General features: G+C 42.6%; 1 protein-coding gene and 1 long non-coding RNA gene across 2 annotated transcripts in view; both read right to left on the reverse strand.

Annotated features, from left to right (window-relative positions):
* Positions 1-166: 166 nt before the first annotated feature.
* Positions 167-2,109, reverse strand: atp5mc3a (ATP synthase membrane subunit c locus 3a). The gene is made up of 5 exons (XM_049727575.2): positions 2,025-2,109; positions 1,729-1,827; positions 1,098-1,172; positions 775-965; positions 167-695 (listed from the first exon to the last, which is right to left on the reverse strand). The coding sequence occupies exons 2-5, from the start codon at positions 1,765-1,767 to the stop codon at positions 581-583; spliced, it is 420 nt and encodes a 139-aa protein (XP_049583532.1). The 5' UTR covers positions 1,768-1,827; positions 2,025-2,109; the 3' UTR covers positions 167-580.
* A 6,275-nt stretch (positions 2,110-8,384) lies between these two features.
* The window catches only part of LOC125973430 (uncharacterized), a 57,183-nt gene continuing 47,207 nt past the window's right edge, over positions 8,385-18,360 (reverse strand). The window contains exon 3 of the long non-coding RNA XR_007483144.1: positions 8,385-16,744. This is a non-coding gene — a long non-coding RNA (uncharacterized lncRNA). The remainder of the gene's footprint in view (positions 16,745-18,360) is intronic.

Raw genomic sequence — 18,360 nt, forward strand, 5'->3', positions numbered from 1 at the left:
GAAACTGCAAGTCTGCAACCCTAGATACTCCAAGATGGTTAGACTACGTTTAACTTGACTTAAAAAAAAAACATATTTGGTAATATAGAAAACATGTTTTTCTTGTGTGTATCCTTTGTGAAATTCTACACAATTAAAATACACTAAAAGTGAAACATATCCCGAGTGATTTTGAATTTCTAATTTATTCAATGCCATTTACAAAAGCCACTCACCTGATGCCCAAAAGCAGAACTATTTAACTGAAATTTAACCAACGACTTATAGAGGTGAACCCCCAAAAAAGCTTCCATATGATCTCTCTCAGAAAGCAAAGCAAGTCTTTGGCAGCTAATCTCATAAGAGATGACATTCGGAGAAGCTGCTTTCGGTTGTTTCAAATCTATCCCAGAGATTACATTGTTAAATAGGCAAAACATGTATTTTAATCTCGTAATTTCATACATTTGTACAATACATGTTTTAGCTTATTCTGACAGTGCCCGAACGACTTTGAAAATGTACATTTTCTCGACACGGAACAAATTTAGGAAGCCACGAAGTGTAGTCACATCTGTAATGAAAGTTGGACAGCAGTGTTTTACATAGCAAACAGGATCAGGAAAGCAACCATCAAACAGAACAGTCCCATGGCTTCAGACAGAGCAAATCCCAGGATGGCATAGGAGAACAGCTGCTGCTTCAGGGATGGGTTCCTGCAAAGGAGGCAAACACTTTCCCATTACACAATATGATCCACTCAGTTATACTGCATAAAATAAAACATAGTCGCACCTAGCGTAGCCAATAATCAGACTGCCGAACACGGTCCCAATTCCAGCTCCAGATCCTGCTACACCGACAGTGGCGGCTCCGGCGCCGATAAACTTGGCTGCGGTGTCAATGTCCCGGCTCACCGCGCTCGTCTGGAAGCCCCTCAGTGTGACCTGAGTCAGGGGGCTCTGTGGCATCAGAGCTACAGTGCTCTGCAATCAAAACAGTTGATTATTACAAATATGAATTTTAACTCTTTGTGCATTAAAGAGTAAAGACTTAAAAATAATTTGTACTGTTGATGGTGTCTAGATCAAGAGCCACTAATACATGTACATGCTTACCTCTGTTTTGACCTCAGGCCTGGACAGCACAGAGGCAGACAGGGGTCTATAAAGAGCCCGGGAACCAGCACGGACCTGCAACCCGGGTTAACAAAGATAATATTTACCACAGGGACTCTGCAAAATAACAGTACAGTATGACCAACAGCATTGCATAATTCTTAAAAGTGGCCATCTGAAGAAATTGATGTCAATTCAGTATAACTTGCGTGTGAGATGCTCACTTAATACTTAACTAAATTCTTCCTTAGCAATGTTTATTATAGTGAACTAGAACAAGTGTAAAAAGTTGTTTGATAGTAGCTTGGAGTTCTAAGGTAGCTTAGGCTAAATGACCTTAGCCAGTAGCCTCCACTATTCATGATAGAAGCAGACTTGTGGCAAATACAAATTACAGATGCAATGGAGGTAAAATTGCAATGTAGAAATAAAAAAACAACACTATGGAGTAAATGTATGAAAATGATTGTCAAAGTCCGTGTTAGCATTAGCCACTTAGCAAGGCTGCAGATACCCTTGCCATTCAAGCTGCAGTCAAGTTCATTCATAGGCCCACCGTGGTTAGACGGTGATATTCAAGGCGCAGAACTTTATTTAAATCGTAAATATGCAAAGACGTCGATATCCTCACCAGAGCCGGCGAGGAAACAAACTTTGCACAGGCGTACATTTTCTACTTCAAGTAGTTTTTTATCCGGATCAGTCAAGTCTGGTTGAAGCCCGGGTCTCTCTGAGGAGGGAAGAGCGGACAGAACTAAGGTCAAACGGGTGTTAAAATGCTCCACAGAGAAAATAAAGCGATTTGTATGTACATCAGCATCAATTCTAGAGCCTATCGCACTTTGCATGCAGCAATTGTACGTTTGACAAGAGGATGAGGAGGGATATCGGATACGTTTCTCACACTGACTGCCATTTCAGACTTACCGACTGCAGAGGTCGTACCACAGTGACAGAGCGCGCATGCGTAGAGGGATATTTTTGAAGACCCGGATGATGACGAAAAAAGGTCATTTGAATATAACTTTATTTAAATGAAAAATTCAAAGTTCTTCCGTTACCACGCTTTGCAGTCTGTTTTGTTTACTGTACGCGTGTACTTATTTTAACAACTTATACGTGATGAAAATGTTGTGTTTTAATGAGAAGTCTATCAGTCTATTACTATCTATTTTGTTGTATCAGGACCTATCCAATACATTTTGCTGTTGTGTTAATAAAATGAAGGTGGTCTAAAATACATTTCATACCGAGGTTATGTAAAAAAAAAAATCAATATCAAGGTTTTACATTTTAAATGCTCGGAAAGTAATAAATAAAAGGGCGAAAAAGTCAATGTTAAGCCTTCTTCGGAACCCCTTTCAAGCATACTATATAGTGCAATGAACTAATAGGAGTTGGATTGCAGTATTAGTATTAATCAGAAATTAACAAATGTGGGTTAGGTTTTTTGGGGGGGTTAGGGTTGTGTAGTATACAAGATCATAGATAGTATGTAGATATTTGTGTGCTGGTCAGTAAGAACAGTAGCACTGGAGTAAAGCTCAAAATATTAGATCCTGTTCAACTTCTTGTCCGAGTCCAATATCACCTGTTCACCTGTTGTGGCATCAATTTAGAAAGCACTCTAGAGAGAGGTTTGCTCACGCAGTATGGTGGCAGCTTCCATACAGGCTGTTGGTGGAGCTGCAGGTTACCAACATCACCATGTGGATTTGTAATCATGACAAATGACTTGGCAGCAGCTGCTCTGTAATGGAAAGGCAATGAGCGCGGGCAGTTGCTCTTTGCCGCATGCTGACTTTTAAGGAAAGCAGCGCTGCGGGTATGATGGCTACACTTTCACTGAAAACATGACATTACGCACTACACTGCACCTCATGTATGGATAGTTAGATGGATCGATGCATCATAATCAAGTGCCAATAATGAGTTCACATAACCTAGTGCAGTAAAGTCACTGATTTGTTCCTGAAAATATATTTTGAGATTCTATTTAAAAAGTGCTCTCATCAAAAGTAACTTCACCTCTCTACCGGTACATACAAATCACAACAGTATTTTTGTACCTATCCTCAGGCACACGGGCAAAATAAGGTCATTCTACCAAATGCCCAGTAGAGGCCGCAAGAGAGTCTAATGAGCAACGTTCCTACGTTCCTATGTTGTAATGGCAATTGGACAAAAGCCATCAAAAGACAGTGCAAGGCAAAGCAGACAAGCCCCCATTATAACACTGCTCAACAGCAAATTATGTTGTTTTTTTTAAAAAAAGAAAAACATCAAAGAAATAAAGCCCCTTCAAATCCAAAACAACTGATTATTTTTCAAAGTGTGCTGTTGATCTATTATTATGCCTGTGAATACAAATCTCCTCTAGGTCTGCGGCAGTAGGTCCCGGTCAAAAGCAGCTCCTTACAGGTCAGCGCTAACCATATGATAAAACATGAACTTTACAATGAATTAATTGCAGGCCGGCGCATATCAAAGCGGCCGTTAACTACGCCGGGTCAATGTCACACTGTCTAATTAACCGGGCCCTGGCTGTGTGGTCCTACACGGCTGTGGAAGGAAGGTGGAGAGAGCCGGCCATCTCACTACCCCCCCCCCCCCCCCCCCCCCTCCCATTCGACACCTTGCACTTCCTCCCATTCAGAAGCGAGCACGCACCCGCTGTCTTGCCTTCCAGCATGGAACGCTCGGAGACATTCCATTTGCATGCCCGCCCCATCAAGCTGGATGCACTCAGACTGGTAATAAAAGGCATTGACCCCCTTAACCTTTATGAATTACAATTTGTGCCTGCAGCGCGTCCTGTCAAGAGGCCTCAAAAAAGCAGGCACCTCGCTCGGGCGGGGTGCGCGCGTGTTGTTTTGCAGTTGTTAAGGAGAAGGGGAAAAGGTTTTTACAGCTCCTCGTCGGAGCTCCTGACAAGCGGGGGAGGCGGTGGCCTGACAGCGGCGGGCTGGGTGGGGGGGACTGCAGCCTCGCTGATGGCTCAATGCTAATCTCCATTCCTGGATGCTGCATGGAAATACACACGCGGGCTCTTTTCTTTGGTGTATGGCTGTACGGTTGATCTGTGTTCCAGCTCGCCTTTCTGCCTCACATACCAAAGCAGCCTGGTGTACTTTCCAAGAGTTCAAACCAGATAGACTGTGATGAAAGCATCTGGCTGCCTTTTTACACAGCAGCTTGTCTGCAGTAAGCTACATCTGTTTTCAATCTCCAAAAGAAATGTAAAAAAAATACTTGAAAGACTCACAAATCTTTAAAATTGTTCACCCCTAAAGAGACCTATTTTATATAGCTGCTCTTTTACTTTACTTTTAATATTATTAATAACTTAATTGGATGCCACAGTTGTATTCCATTTTATGTTAATTTACTAATTGGCAGATTTTTGGGGTTATCTTAATGCTTGCTTTGTGTTAAAAACTCACCTATTTGCTGCTTTAGTGCTTAGGCCAGTATTACTTTGGCGTCATCTGGTGGCATCTTAATGTCAAGGAAAAAAGTTGGACTTTTCTTTAGACAAATTGTGCTTTGCTGTCATCTTATGGTATATATAAGCAATTACAAATCTTTTAATGGCGCATTTAATGTGACCCAAACCTGACAATTGTATTAAAATAAATAATTTGTATGCGTTTGAATGAGTGATAATCTAATATTTCATTAAAAGGATTTCTAATGACGAGCAGGCAATGTAGTGTAGCCTTCCTCCTTCCTTCCTCTGTTCAACATCAGGAAATGCAGACAGTGACTGTGTGAACACAAGCGTAGCTGACAGGGGCAGCTGTGCGATGATTGGTTTACGGAGCAGCGCTTTCTCCCGTGTCTTCAAGGTCACCGAGATTTACAATCAAACGCCTTATGACACTTCAGTAAAAGCTGATGACAGAATAAGAAAACAACACAGCCCTTCAGAGGAATCTTCTTGACCTCGTAGCGTGCGCCATTACCGGGATGTACTGTTGTCTGTTTTTACGACGTACCGGGTAAAGATATACACGTCGGTCGGTTTTAGCGCACAGACGGTTGTTAAGGCGACATATGGGGAACGGATTTGACTGGCGTATATACGTATGACGACGCACGCTGGCTAGTCGATTAGGGGAATGCTGTGTTTCAATCTCCAGTCAAAATGCACTTAGAATTTCCTTACAAAAAAATAAAGAGCAATTAAATATTAAGATCCGCGTGCAATACCGGTGTGCTGCCCCCTATTGAAACATTATTGCTATTGTTGATGGTGATTTACTCTTCTATCGTGGCCACTTATTAGTATGCGTACGAGTCTCCATTTTGATTTTAATGTGATCACACTGCAGCGTTTTTTAATTGAAAACTGCATTCCGGTAATTTGCAATATCGATTCAAATTCGATTAATCATCCAGCCCTAATATAGATTCAAAAAACAAACACATGATGCAGGATATAAGCTAATATGCAAGGTGTATTTACTTAGCACTCATATGGAAAGCTGTTTTTTTTATTATAGGAGGCATATGGCTGCAGTTTATTGTGTTCAATTAAATCACTTCCAGCGAGGATCAACTTTTCCCCCCCCCAATCTCATATTGTTGGCTGCAAATGTCTCCGCACCGATTCGGGGTGTCAAATATGAGGCTGTCCCAACAAAACTAAGTGGGCGAGCCCTTCCTGCTTTTAATGGATTGACCTACATCCCAGTTCAGAGAGCTAATAAAGGCAGTCTGGTGGAGGTCCTGGACCTGCACAATGTCACTCACAGTTGCCCGAATCAGCAAGATCTGGAATGTTCAATGAGTCGATTTTATAGGGCCCATTAATGTACATTAGTTCTCTTTTATAAAGGAACAGCTAGCTGCTAGCGACAGGTAACACTTCAAACCATTTTGGGCAGTCGGAAACAACACTCAGGAATTGAACAAGGAAACAATGAACGAATAATTTTGTAGGAAGCAAAATAGTTATTCTTTGCAGAGGATAAAGAAGATATGCTTATAATCTGCTCTCCAATCTGAACCACAAACTGAACAGCAACTACATTTTAACTAACACGCATTGCAGCTGTATTAAGTATTTTGGTTGGCTCAATCAAATACACAAGTCAAAACATTAGGAACAGCTACAACCACAATAATAAAGCAATGGTCTCAATCAAAAGTGACCATTATTGTAGTGCTCTTATCTCACCGCTGGAACAAGACAACAGAAGCCCACACATAATCAGATAGCACTCCTCGCGCACAATAAAGCAACCCCCCCCCCCCCCCCGGCAAGCCGAATCAATCACGGCACTTTATTATCCTGTCACTGCTCTGCTTGCTGCAAGTGTGTTTACCCCGTCCATGGCCCGGCCCGGCGCGGCTGTTCAGTGTACATTAAGACGGACATAATTGAGATTGTGGGCGTCTCAAAGTGCAGGGCTCAACCCGTTGTCGTTAATCCGTCATATCGTGGCGGGTCGCGACAGCGGTCGCCCATAGGAGGCTCCACCTTGAAGGCGCCGATGATGCTTTGCTGTTCAAGGCACGGGTCTCACCTATTTTAACTTTATTGCTTTGCCACCAAGGGAGAAGCCAAAGAAAATGCCATCAATCACCCGAGCCAGACCCTCGACTTCAATTCCTCTGCTGTGCTTCTAATCCGTGTTAGGTGCTTTATGATTGGAAGTGATTCTCTTGTATAACTCATGGGCTCTTTGCTGGTGGGAAGACGGTTCATCATGGAAAAACAAGCCGGGCCAGCGTCATTTCTTCATTCGTCTTTGTAATGTGCTAAATCATACCAGCAATCAATGCCGGATAATTCATAACAGCAACATTTCTTTTTGTAAATGAGTCGAAATGTACCATTTTCACCTTATAGAAAATTACATTTCCGGTAAATAATTGACAGAATAACCAGGGTCTAAATGAAAGCTTGGGTTGTGTTGGAAAGCATCACCCAAGTCATTTGGAATAATAGCTCAGTCTTGCCTGGGTGGCCTGCTATTAATTACCTGCTAAATGGGACCTGTCTCTTCTCAAAGTGGGGGTGAGGGATCGCCAAAGAAAAAGCCAGTAGAAGCTCCAACTACATTTCCATCATCATAATTCTAACAGTCAGCATCACCTTTTCCAAGATTAGAATTCTGGGTTTTTATTAAGTGGCTCAATTTGCTACCGTTTCACATTCCTCTCGTATTATGACAGCGTCATTCATGCGTGCGTGTTAATCCTCCCGTGCGAGGTGATTTATTCGACGTGGAAGCGGGAGGAGGAGGCTGCCGGGAAATGGTATTTAATTGATAGCTATAGAAAACATCTAAAAAGGTAATCTGGTGTCTTTATACCCAACAAATAGCGGCAATAACCACAGTTGGGGTTTTTATCTCATCATGCCAACATTTTATCCAGCCGTGATTTCATTCACACTGAAAAAAGCAAAAAACGATGTAAGGATCTGGCTCCGTGTCTTCAGAATCGGGCCTCTTTTATAGCGTGCTGTTATATCAGCCCAGAGAGCCATAAGTTATGAAATGTCAGGATCCTATGCATTCTAATTGAGTGCGGAACAGTTAATGGCTGTGGAAATTCAGCCGCTTGATGTCTTATTCCCCCGTGTGCCGTTACACGGCCGAGCCCATGAGCCTCAATTAAATGACAAAATGGGCCCATTCTTGAAAATAACAATAAAAACAGCAGCCTGTACACCGGGTCTCACCTTGAGTCAACAATAACTGCATGCTGCAAAATGAAAAAAAAAAAAAAGTTGTACAGAAACAGAATGGTATTGTAAAGTGTCAGAGTTGCTTTCAAAGAGCTTTAGCGAAATGCTAACGGATAGCATCAGTATTACAGTGTAGATATCTGGACACAAATGGTGAAGCAACACACGTAGACAAATAAAATAATAATATTCACAGGTATGTATTCTTTAGCCACAGCAAACGGCAACTTATATTACTGCAGAGGAGCTATGACTATTTTCTGAAAAACAAAAAAACAGTACAAATACATTTTGTATTTATGGGGGAGTGGAACAGATTAATTGCAATTCTCTTTAGATCAATGAGGAACTTTGTGAATTCAACTTGTATCTCAAGGCTCTTCAAACTGTGACACACATAAAGCAGGTAGCAAAGTACGTGCCCACAGGACACCATTTTTCTTCTTTCAGAATCAGGCCTACTTTTTCTGCCAAACTAGAACATGTCCCTGAATAATAAACACGGGCCGCCCCCCAATGTTATGTAACTGAAACTTTTTTCAAAAAAGCCCAAGCTATGAATACACATTAAACTTCATCAACTATCACATGCTTCGAAACCAAATATTGAACCAATCGTAACGAGTGGATTTTTTTTTTCCCCAACACCCTTGCTCATTGCTTTTACAACTCTCGGACTTGACCCGCTTTTACTACATCACCGATGCCATGCAAAAAAAAAAAACCTTGATTACTTTTCAATACTTCAATTTATAGCAAATGGAATTCAAAGCACAATGCAGTTGGAAATGAACAAAGCTTTTGGCTCCAGTGTGTTTGTGGTGGCCAGAAGAAGAGAATATTCATTTTACGGTTGGCTCACAATTCCATTAAAAGGCAGAAGCTACGTTTCCACGCATGCGGTATAAATGTAATCTACAAGCGCGGGAAGGAGACAGATGGTGTAGTGAAACTCTCACGTGGGCGACGTTGTGCAGTGTGCGGCCAATGAAGAAGCCCACCAAACACCAGTTGGGGGTCAAATTAGCTCCACTGATACAAGTTCACGTGCTCCGACTTCACGTCTGATTGTACCGCATCTCATTCGTCATTTACTGTCATAGCCGTGGAAAAAAACAACAACAATGTGGGATGAATCCAGCGCAGCGACAAATTACCATCCTATTTATTTATCCAGGCTTTTCTGTCACTCACAGCAATAATCAGTATAAGTGATTCAAATTTGGAGAAAATGAAGGATGCTTTCCCTCCAATTTTCAATTTGGAAGTGGCAAGTATGGCCATGATGAATGTCTGAATAGTCCATCTTCTTCCTCTCATTTCTACTAACCTTTCCTGACAGCTTAGATATTGCCTACCTGGTAATTTGCTGGGCAATAATTGGCATTGTGAGATTCCGCCCGCTTTTTTTTTTTTTAACAAGGATTCTTAACACCCTCTGTAGGTAAAAAAATGCAATTACAAACACAAGTGGCCTAGCGTGACTGGTCATCAGCAGCTGCCGCTTCAGTCCGCCAGTCCAAACTGGCTCGGGTAATGAAAAACCAAAAGGACACGCGTATAGATTCGGCCAACATTTGCAGCAACTAAAACTTTAATTAAAATATATGAAACCGTTTTATTGATTAACAGCGTTGGTGATTAAAGTGAGCGTCTGATACTTTTTTTTTGGGTCCCTCTCAGTAGATCATTTATTGTCGCACGGGCGTGTTTATTGATAAGCACTTGGGCTGAGTACAGATGCAACGCTCGCTGATGGAGAGATCATATTGTGCCAAACACAGGGCCGAAAGAAGAACAGCTGTTGCGGATCTTTGCGCTTGGGAGCCTCGTGTTTTGCCAATGCCATGCGTGCGCATGCAGGCGGCCATGCTGTAAAGCTGCGAGCGACATCATCGCCGCGCCTGAACATCTCTATGAATTTTATGACACATTACCAAAGCTCCCTCATCTCTGTCCGGCACTAAAACCTTAATCATTGGGCTAATTGCAAAGGCTATATTCTCCCCTCTTTAGCTCTCCGTCCTTGGGTGATTACATTTTGTGTTCAATAGCAGGCTTATCCTTTAATTAAAAGGATTATTAACCTTTAAAAAGACAACCACGTGAGAATACATGTGATGGAGGTACTGTAATTCCTTTCCCCCTTCAAAAAGATACAAATGTGCCAAAACGTCTATATTTTAGAGACTCAACTGGTCAGATGGCTTGGAGCGGTTGTACTATATGTTTACATTTTCCCCAAACGCACACTAGAAAATGCAATTTGCTTGTGTATGGCTGTTAAAAGGCTGTTGGCAAGCTCAAATGCCAAGGAAAGAAACCAATTAACTGATACAGCAAAGCATTATATGGCAATCTTCAAGTCAAGCTAAATCCAGGATATGAATCCAGTTTAATGGCACAATAGGTAAAAAAAAAAAACGGTGATAGATAATAACCCTACCAAAAGAGAAGAAAATGTGATGCTAAACGTTAGCTCATTTGGTTAAAACAAGGTAAGCTAACTCAAGCTAGCACGCGTGTTAAATTTTGTCATTTCTTGTGTATCATCAAATGATATATATTTGCGGCAATAGAAAAATAATACAGGGTGTTCATAATGTCTTTTTAAAGCAAACAAAAGGAATGCCAAGATTTTTTTTAAATAACATCATCATCCAGATCCATAACATCCATATATTGCTGTAATTAAAGCCAACACTATGTTGACTCATGACACTCGGCATACTAACAACTCTGACCAGCTAACAAACAAGTGCAAGGTGAAAAATTATCAATTTTACGCAAGCTCATTAGAATACAGAGAATGAAGCAATCGCCATGTCTTGCTTTCAAGGACTTTCACCTTCAGCTCAGATGAGCTCAGAGGTCAAAGTCAACCTAAGTGGGACGTGTTTGAAAATTATCGGGATTCTGGGACTAATAACAATGAGTTTTGGGGCAGTGAGGAGATCGATATATATATGATGATGTTGCCTCATTGATCTGCATGTGAGCGAGGACATGCTCCCATTAGTACTTGAATTCATGAATCTTATTTTAGCTATTAGTGTCATAGTGCTGCAGCATTTTGCGGGGGTGATAACAGTACTTGTATATAAAAAAAGAACTACACTACATTTCTGACAATTAAATGCAATACCCGTTTTGATAACTTGATAATAGCTAGCATTAGCACGACTTTTATGCTAGCAAAAAAATTTAGCTAATACTTTCATGCTATCAAAAAGAAACTACTGAAAGCTAACTTTAATACTAATAACAGAAATTTTAAGGTTTTTTTCAGTTTATGAAGAGAATTTTGGAACGCTAGAAACCTAATTTTGTGCTCTCAACACCTCCCCTTCATCACAACATGAAAACAGAAACTCTGCATGCCGCCGAGCGGAGTCGTGAGCTGTTTGCCCATTCCTACGCCACGCCGCAAGTGTTCATTTGAATGTCCTAATTAGTTAATTAGTTGGTGGTTAAGGACGATATGAGCATCTCATCAATCTCCCCATGTCTAAAAATAAACACAGTGGGATAGTGGCGGCGGCAGCGAGTCATTAGAATACTGATGACTGCGGGAAGAAGAAGGTCTGCTCGCGACACTCGGCATTTCCGCACGGCAGCCAGCTCGTAAAGAAGAAGAAGCGTCACGGCTGTGAGTGCTGTCGGATGACAGGCCAAACATGGCGTGACGAGTTTGCAGACAGCGGGGTTAGATTTGCTCTTTTGTAACCGATTAACGGTACGGTGACGCTTATTTGAATTTGCACATTGCTATTTTTTTTTCTACTTGACATTAATTCTAGAAAATATTTAAATTTATTTATAATATATAGTATATATAGAGAAAGAAAATAATTGGATGGTCTCTACATTTCAGAGTTACCTGTTGCAGGTTGGAAAGTAAAAATCATAAAGGGAATTTTGTACAATCAGAGACTTAAAGCTCAAAACAGGAAAAAAAAAAAAAAAAGAAGCCATGTCCTTTTTTTCTTTGCACACGTTTCTATAAGTAGCGCTCCAGTATGACTTGGACGTCGTGTAGACTTTTAGCAATTACCTCGGGCAATGTCGCAGCAGCGGGACAGAAGACTACATTAAGAAAAGAGCAGAAGGAGGATAAAGGAAAAGGTAGAAAGAACAGGTTAAAAATAGTTAGCATACGGCAGCGTATGATTGAGCTCGCAAGGCTCTGAAAATTCCCTCTAATTATTCAACGGGATCTTTGTGTCATCGCTCGCTATATGCGTTCCGTTGCGTGGAAGTGTGCAAGTGACTCCAACTAATCTACATAATTCTGCTACTTAATTGGCACGGATCGGGGAGAGAAGTGGGCTAAGGGATCTCCTCGGAGACTAATGGGGGCACATATCATTGGCTCCATCAGAACCGCAGTCCCATAGGTGATGGAAGTCAGCAAATATTTCGCGAGCTGTTCTATCAAAATGCCTCACCTCTGGACTCCTGCACGCCATCTTGCAAAACCACCGGCAGGTAGACGATATTTTTAGCGATTGGAGCCGTGACGGATGCTAATTCCGTGGAAATGAAGCACTGCACCGTCGCTGTCATAACACCTTGTTAGGCTTCATCAGGAAGGTTAACTAAACTAGTCATTTAAGTTCTAAGTGGGCCACCGGTGTGCAGACATGCTTGCAGACCTGCATTTTTTCCCCCTCGCTGAGTTAGAGCCAGATTTAGCCCGGTTTGGATTTAAATAGGTTTATCCATATATGCTAAAAGCTATGCTAAGTCAAACAAACTACAGTGCGAACACAAAAAACGTGCTATACAACTCCTCTTTGACCTCCCAAACATGAATGCGAACTACCGCAAATATTTAATGGTGGGAAGCAGAACCTTTTTTTTTTTGCTACATTGAATTGCAAAACGCTGCTGCAGTGAAAAAAAAAAAAACCCACAACCCTATATCAAAACAAATTGTAGACACTAAAGGAATCAATTTTTGACACCTCACCTCTATCCATCCAAAGTTCAGCGACCCCGGCCCATAAATGTTCCGCCTCAATCAAAGTAATTGACGGAAGCACGTTTAGCCGAAAGTTTCAGCGCAGATCATAGCACGCTTGTGGATTTAACGGGCCCCCGGGCCTCTTAATATCTCATGTCATTCACGCGAGGGGGGGGAAACATCTCATCTCTGAGTGTAATAACACAGGGGGAGATTTGTGGGCCGGGCTTCCATTTCTAATCTGAGATCTATTAAAGCACCTCGGGTTGAATCATCAGCTGCTGCGTTGTTAGCTGCATCGCCGAGTCAAAAGCAATTTGTGATGGGCTGTGGTAGATAGAAAAAAAACAACGGGCATCGTAGCCACTAGCCATCGATGATTTTGAAAAAAATTATTGCGACGCAAAGACAAACGTGTCTGGCTCGCTTCAACTTTCCATATCTGCCAAGCTTCCACCATCGTTTGTCTGTCCCGCAGAGAGGGATCATGAGCACAATATCGACTTTAAATTACAGCGATAGCCGCCGCTCATGTCGTCTCAGGACCGTGCGGCGGATCAAACGCAAAGATCAGGGCGGGATTAAGAGAAAGCCACTGACGAGCAGCGAACCGCCTCTCGGCTGCCGCTGAGCGCTTCGACACGTGTAACAGATCCCTCACACTTGTCTAATTTGGATTTCAAAGCCAAAATTGATCACAATGATCCAAGTGTGAGGGGTCAAAGGCGGCGACTATTCTGAAAGAACATTTCCTCCCTGAAGGATGAGGCCGTTCTACTTCTGGCTTTTATTTTCCCTTTTTCCTGACAGTTAAACACAAATAACAGCAAGCATGATGCGCCGGGAGCCGCTACTCAGGGAGGGGGCGGGGCTTATGACTGCAGTGATAAATGACGGCACCTTGCACCTGATGTGACTTTGGAAGTGCGGCGCGATCTGCATGTGCTCCATCCTCTCGCCATCATTAGGTGTAATTGGGACTCAAGGCGAGACATGTTCCTTTTCCCTCCACGGAATGAAGTTACTATTCCTGGTCGGACAGCCTACAGGGCGCCGCCATGCTACTGACACTATGGCATGGACGGCCTACATGGGAGCTCGACGTGTATCAAATCACAATCTGGTGTCAGATAGACTATTATCGTGTCAGACTAGCCTTTCTGATGCTGACCTTCACGAGCAAGCACGCCGAGTTACTTATCGACACCTGTCTGAGGAGGCAGCACGGATTCCATCACAAAGTGCTGCTAAATGTGGAAGGAACACTCAGTGTTGTGTGACAAAGTTAAAAAAGTCTTTCCACGCCATATTTAAATGCAGCACTTTTGTTACGTGACCTCCGTCTGTGTATCTTTTCCCCACCTTGGTATCAAAGCCCTCACGCCATCTTTAGCATTTAGAATTAATTGCACAGTTATCCTCAAATTAATTCCTAACTGTTTTACAACACACAGAGAGAAAAGGGCAAGCCAATTATTATTCTGTTTTCACCTTACAGAGGGGGAGATTATGCAAATGATCTTCACTACATGTGAGGGAAAAGGGGCTTTATTTTTCCTCAGCAGATGCTACTTAGACAGTCTTGCATTCCGTGGGAGGGGGAGGGTGTGGCGGCTAACAGGAAGTGGGGACGCTGTGAAGATCCGCTCACTCCAGCTGGCCTCCTACGGTCTCCTTATGCAGGCAATCATTAAAAACAAACAGCTGATTATTCCCAAATATAACATTTTTTTGTACAAAGCTGTCTTGAGCTATGTGCTTGTATCTCAAACAAACACTTAAATCATCTTTTCCCATTGTAATTGTGTTTTAATAAATGAAAATACTGTTGTATATATTACTTATCAAAAATGGGGCATAATAACATAATTGTATAGAATTAAATAGTTTGTGCATCATGATTTAATGCGACAATGCCATTAATTGTGCTGCTCCTTCTGGAATGACTGTCTTGACCACCAGGGGGCAGCATAATACATACGCAAAGTCAGAATAGTAGCTTCTACTGCTGCAATTGGTCACTTTTCCATCGAGGACATAGCAAAAAAAAATTCATATCTCGGAAATCTCGTGGCGCTAATGTGACACTTTTTTGGTATTTTGCCCTGGACAACAAAGTTTAAAAGGAATGTTCCAAGTGCAGTCTGGAAGTACTTAACAACGTCTGTGCTTACGAGCTAGAGGTGTTTCATGATGGAAGACAAAGTCCCTTGGCTACGCAGACCTACAAAATATTTTATTTGCTACTTTCCCAGGAAAGAAAATACATATGAAGGCCAAGCAGCCGTCCTGTTAGCCAGCCGCGTCAGACGTGGCTGACAGCATGCTAACATCCGCGACCGGAGAGGGCTAAACACACTTCTGACCACAGCGAGTGTTGATTAATCTGAGACCTCGAGACCTACGGAAACAAATAATTAAAGAAAACACCCCGCAACCTTGATTGCAGACTTTCTGACTTAGCGGTAAACAGCTTTGTTTGCAAGCAGCCCATCTCCTACCAAACAAAAGCGCTAATGAGCTGTAATGATGAGTTAAGGTCAAAGCACTTATCATCTTTACAAATCAGTAGAATATGCGCCGGTGGAAGGAAGCTCCCATGAGTATCCATCATGGGCTCCAAAAACTCGACGCGGTGGCATGGCTCCAGGTGCTCGAGCAAATTGGGCTCTCCGTGCGGAATGGATCAAACGCCGGGCTCGATATTCATTATTCTCCGCTCTGACTGCGATCGGCTCGTCGCGGTGGCGCACGTGGGCGTTGAGGGTAATTGTGTACTTCATTGTGTGTGTGTGTTTGGACTCGACTTAATCATGATGTCAGGCTGTTAATAAAAGGTTATTAAAGGAACAAAGATCCGGGTTTTACATATGTTAGGCAGGGGGGGAGGTGTTGCGAGCCGCCGTCTCCGAGGTAAACACGGGCCGTCGATGACAAACGACGCCCGCGCCGAGATCAGATAGTTAACAAGAGATCCCCTTATTAGCCAGGTCTGCTGAGATAATTGGCACTTGAGCCTCACGTTTTGAATCCGGCTTGAGCGGTGTCATTTATCAAGAGCCCGAGCATGCTGTCAGTGCTCCATAATAAGCCTCCGTAACTGATGAATCAAGATTAAGCAAATAGATGGAGAGTGAGGGAGTCGGGCGGGGGGGGGCAGGAAGGGGGGTTCGATAGCTTGGTATTCAGAACATTAAAGCGGCGTTATTTCTTGCCGGGACGGACGGTCGCGGCACTCAAAGCTGCGGTTGTAAAACAGCTTCGGGTCGACAGCGTTGTGATGAAGAGTCTGCTGGTAAATTGCTACACTTTGCTCTCATCTGCATATACGGGCGGCGAGGAGAGTTGTTCAGCCTTGGAGATGGCGGAGTTGGCATTTTTGATGCGCTTTGTTGATATTTTTAAAGCAGATGATGATTTTAATTTTTTTTTTCTGATTTGTATCTACTGTGGGTGGATCATTTCCCTTAATTAATTTCACAATGCGATTTGAATAACTTTTCAACGCAGGGGTGATGAGTCCAAAGATATGAAAGTGTTTTTAAACGTGTGTGTCCAGCCGCACCCCCTCTACCTCGCTGCTAGAGATAATTACAGATGATCAGCTGCAGGTATGGGAGCCACCTCAGGCCTCGCCCAGCCTTGCACCTGCAGCCCCCCCACCCACTCTGTCAGCCCGCTTTGGCAGCGGCTCCGCTCCCCAAGTCTCCAGCTGTCCAGCGGGGTGCGCCAAGTCACAGCAGGAGTGCCCCCGTCTCACCATCTACAGCCCATCTTTTTCTACCAACTTGTGCATGTGTGTTGGGTCGGCGGGGGTTGTCTGTACTTGCATTGCTCATGAGCAGACGGAGCACGTTGCCAGCGCCCAGCAGGTCCGCGCGCGCGCATGCCCCTACCCTGCCAGTTCCACCTCACGACTGGAGGAGATGATGGCGAGAATCTGGCATCCTTGAAAAGGAGGAGGGGTTGATCCAGAGGAATCTGCAAAACAAGGTCCAGAAGTTTACATGCATCCTAGAGGCTGAAATTTGGTAAGAACATCCTTAAGTGATTATACTACATTTGCACATTTTCAAAAAAAGGCAAGTTAAGTTTTGATTGAAAACTTTAAATTGTGTAAATAAGTGTTTGCTTGGCCTCCTACCCGAGGTCAGCTGGAATAATCTCCAGCTAACCTGCAATCCTCGTGAGAAGAAATAGCTCTTTATAGACTTGTTAATTTTTGAGGAGAAACTAATGCAATGTTATTCAAACCACAACAAATTTGAACTACATTGAGAAAAGCAGCCTTCTCCTCTATTAGCTAAATGCTGCACATGAAATGAAGATTAGCAGAGCATAATTTTGAAACTGCTAAGAAACAATAGGAAGAGCAGTCAGATAATGACAAGCATTTGGCCAAATCATCCAACCAGGGCTCGTTAAGCAGCAGCCTGCAGTACCGCCAGTTGCCCACAGGGGGCTCTAGTGTACCACAGATTTTTGCCACCAAGTCTGGTGGTTGCTGCTCCACGGAGTGAGGCACTGGTCGTGTAAAAAGGGAGACCTTTTGAACCGCACTGCTGTGCCATTGATACGCACATTAACCAGGCTTATACGCAAATCACAACATAAGCATGCTGTAGGAAAGCACGTGAAATGCAAAACAGGGTGAAAATAGTTCAAGCGGATGCCAAAGCTAGCCATGCTATCATGTAGCACTGCATCTGAGCATTGAGAACTCTCCCGCATGCTTTATTCGCATTTAAATGTGTTTAAAAAAACACTTAACGCTTGTTCCCAAAAAAAATTTCATCATCATTTAGCATTTCTTTGAAAGTATGCTGTCTTAGCACTAACTTATAAAGCAAAACATCAAATTGTTTATAGTATAGTGATAATTACACAAACATTCAAAAATTTTTTGAATTAACTTCCGCCACAACACCAATGCTAGTTTCGTTAGCTTGTCTATGGAGTTTTGCACAGTGTTTACCTTGAGTTTCAGAAGTTGTGCGTTTTCTTTGTTTCAACTTCATCTTGAAATTAAAAAAAAATGCTTGAACTTGGCCTCTTTAAAAAAAAAAAAATCATCACAACGAAAGACAAAAAAAAAAAACAGCCAAGTAACAGCTAGTAAAATACATATGAGGTCACTTGCAAGTTAAGGTATTGCTGTATAATGTAAAACAATGGCTTAAAAAAAATCCTCGATTTAGCGGTGGCCCATATGATGAACCGATAAAGCGGTCAGTTCACAGTAAACGCCTTATCTGGTTATTTCTGACTCTGCGAGTGTGTGTGTGTGTGCGTGTGTGTGTGAAATTCCAAGGTGGTGAACAGTACTTGATGAGCTAGCTCTGGAGACCTCTGAATTTTAATGATGTTGGAGATGATATTGTGTGTCCTTCAGCTTGTTATACTGACACAAGCACTCCATAAATCATCATACCTAGCTATCGTAAAATCAATAGCAAAGTGCTACCTCAGCGCTAAGCCGTAATAAGTTTTTCAGCCATCTAACAGCTTAAACTTTGCTGCAACGCCGCTCGACCTATATGTTAAGATCAGAGCACGCTTAATTTGTTTTGTAATAGAGACTTTCTAATCCTTAATGA

The sequence above is a fragment of the Syngnathus scovelli genome, chromosome 8 (assembly GCF_024217435.2).
Source record: "Syngnathus scovelli strain Florida chromosome 8, RoL_Ssco_1.2, whole genome shotgun sequence".
NCBI classification, from domain to species: domain Eukaryota; kingdom Metazoa; phylum Chordata; class Actinopteri; order Syngnathiformes; family Syngnathidae; genus Syngnathus; species Syngnathus scovelli.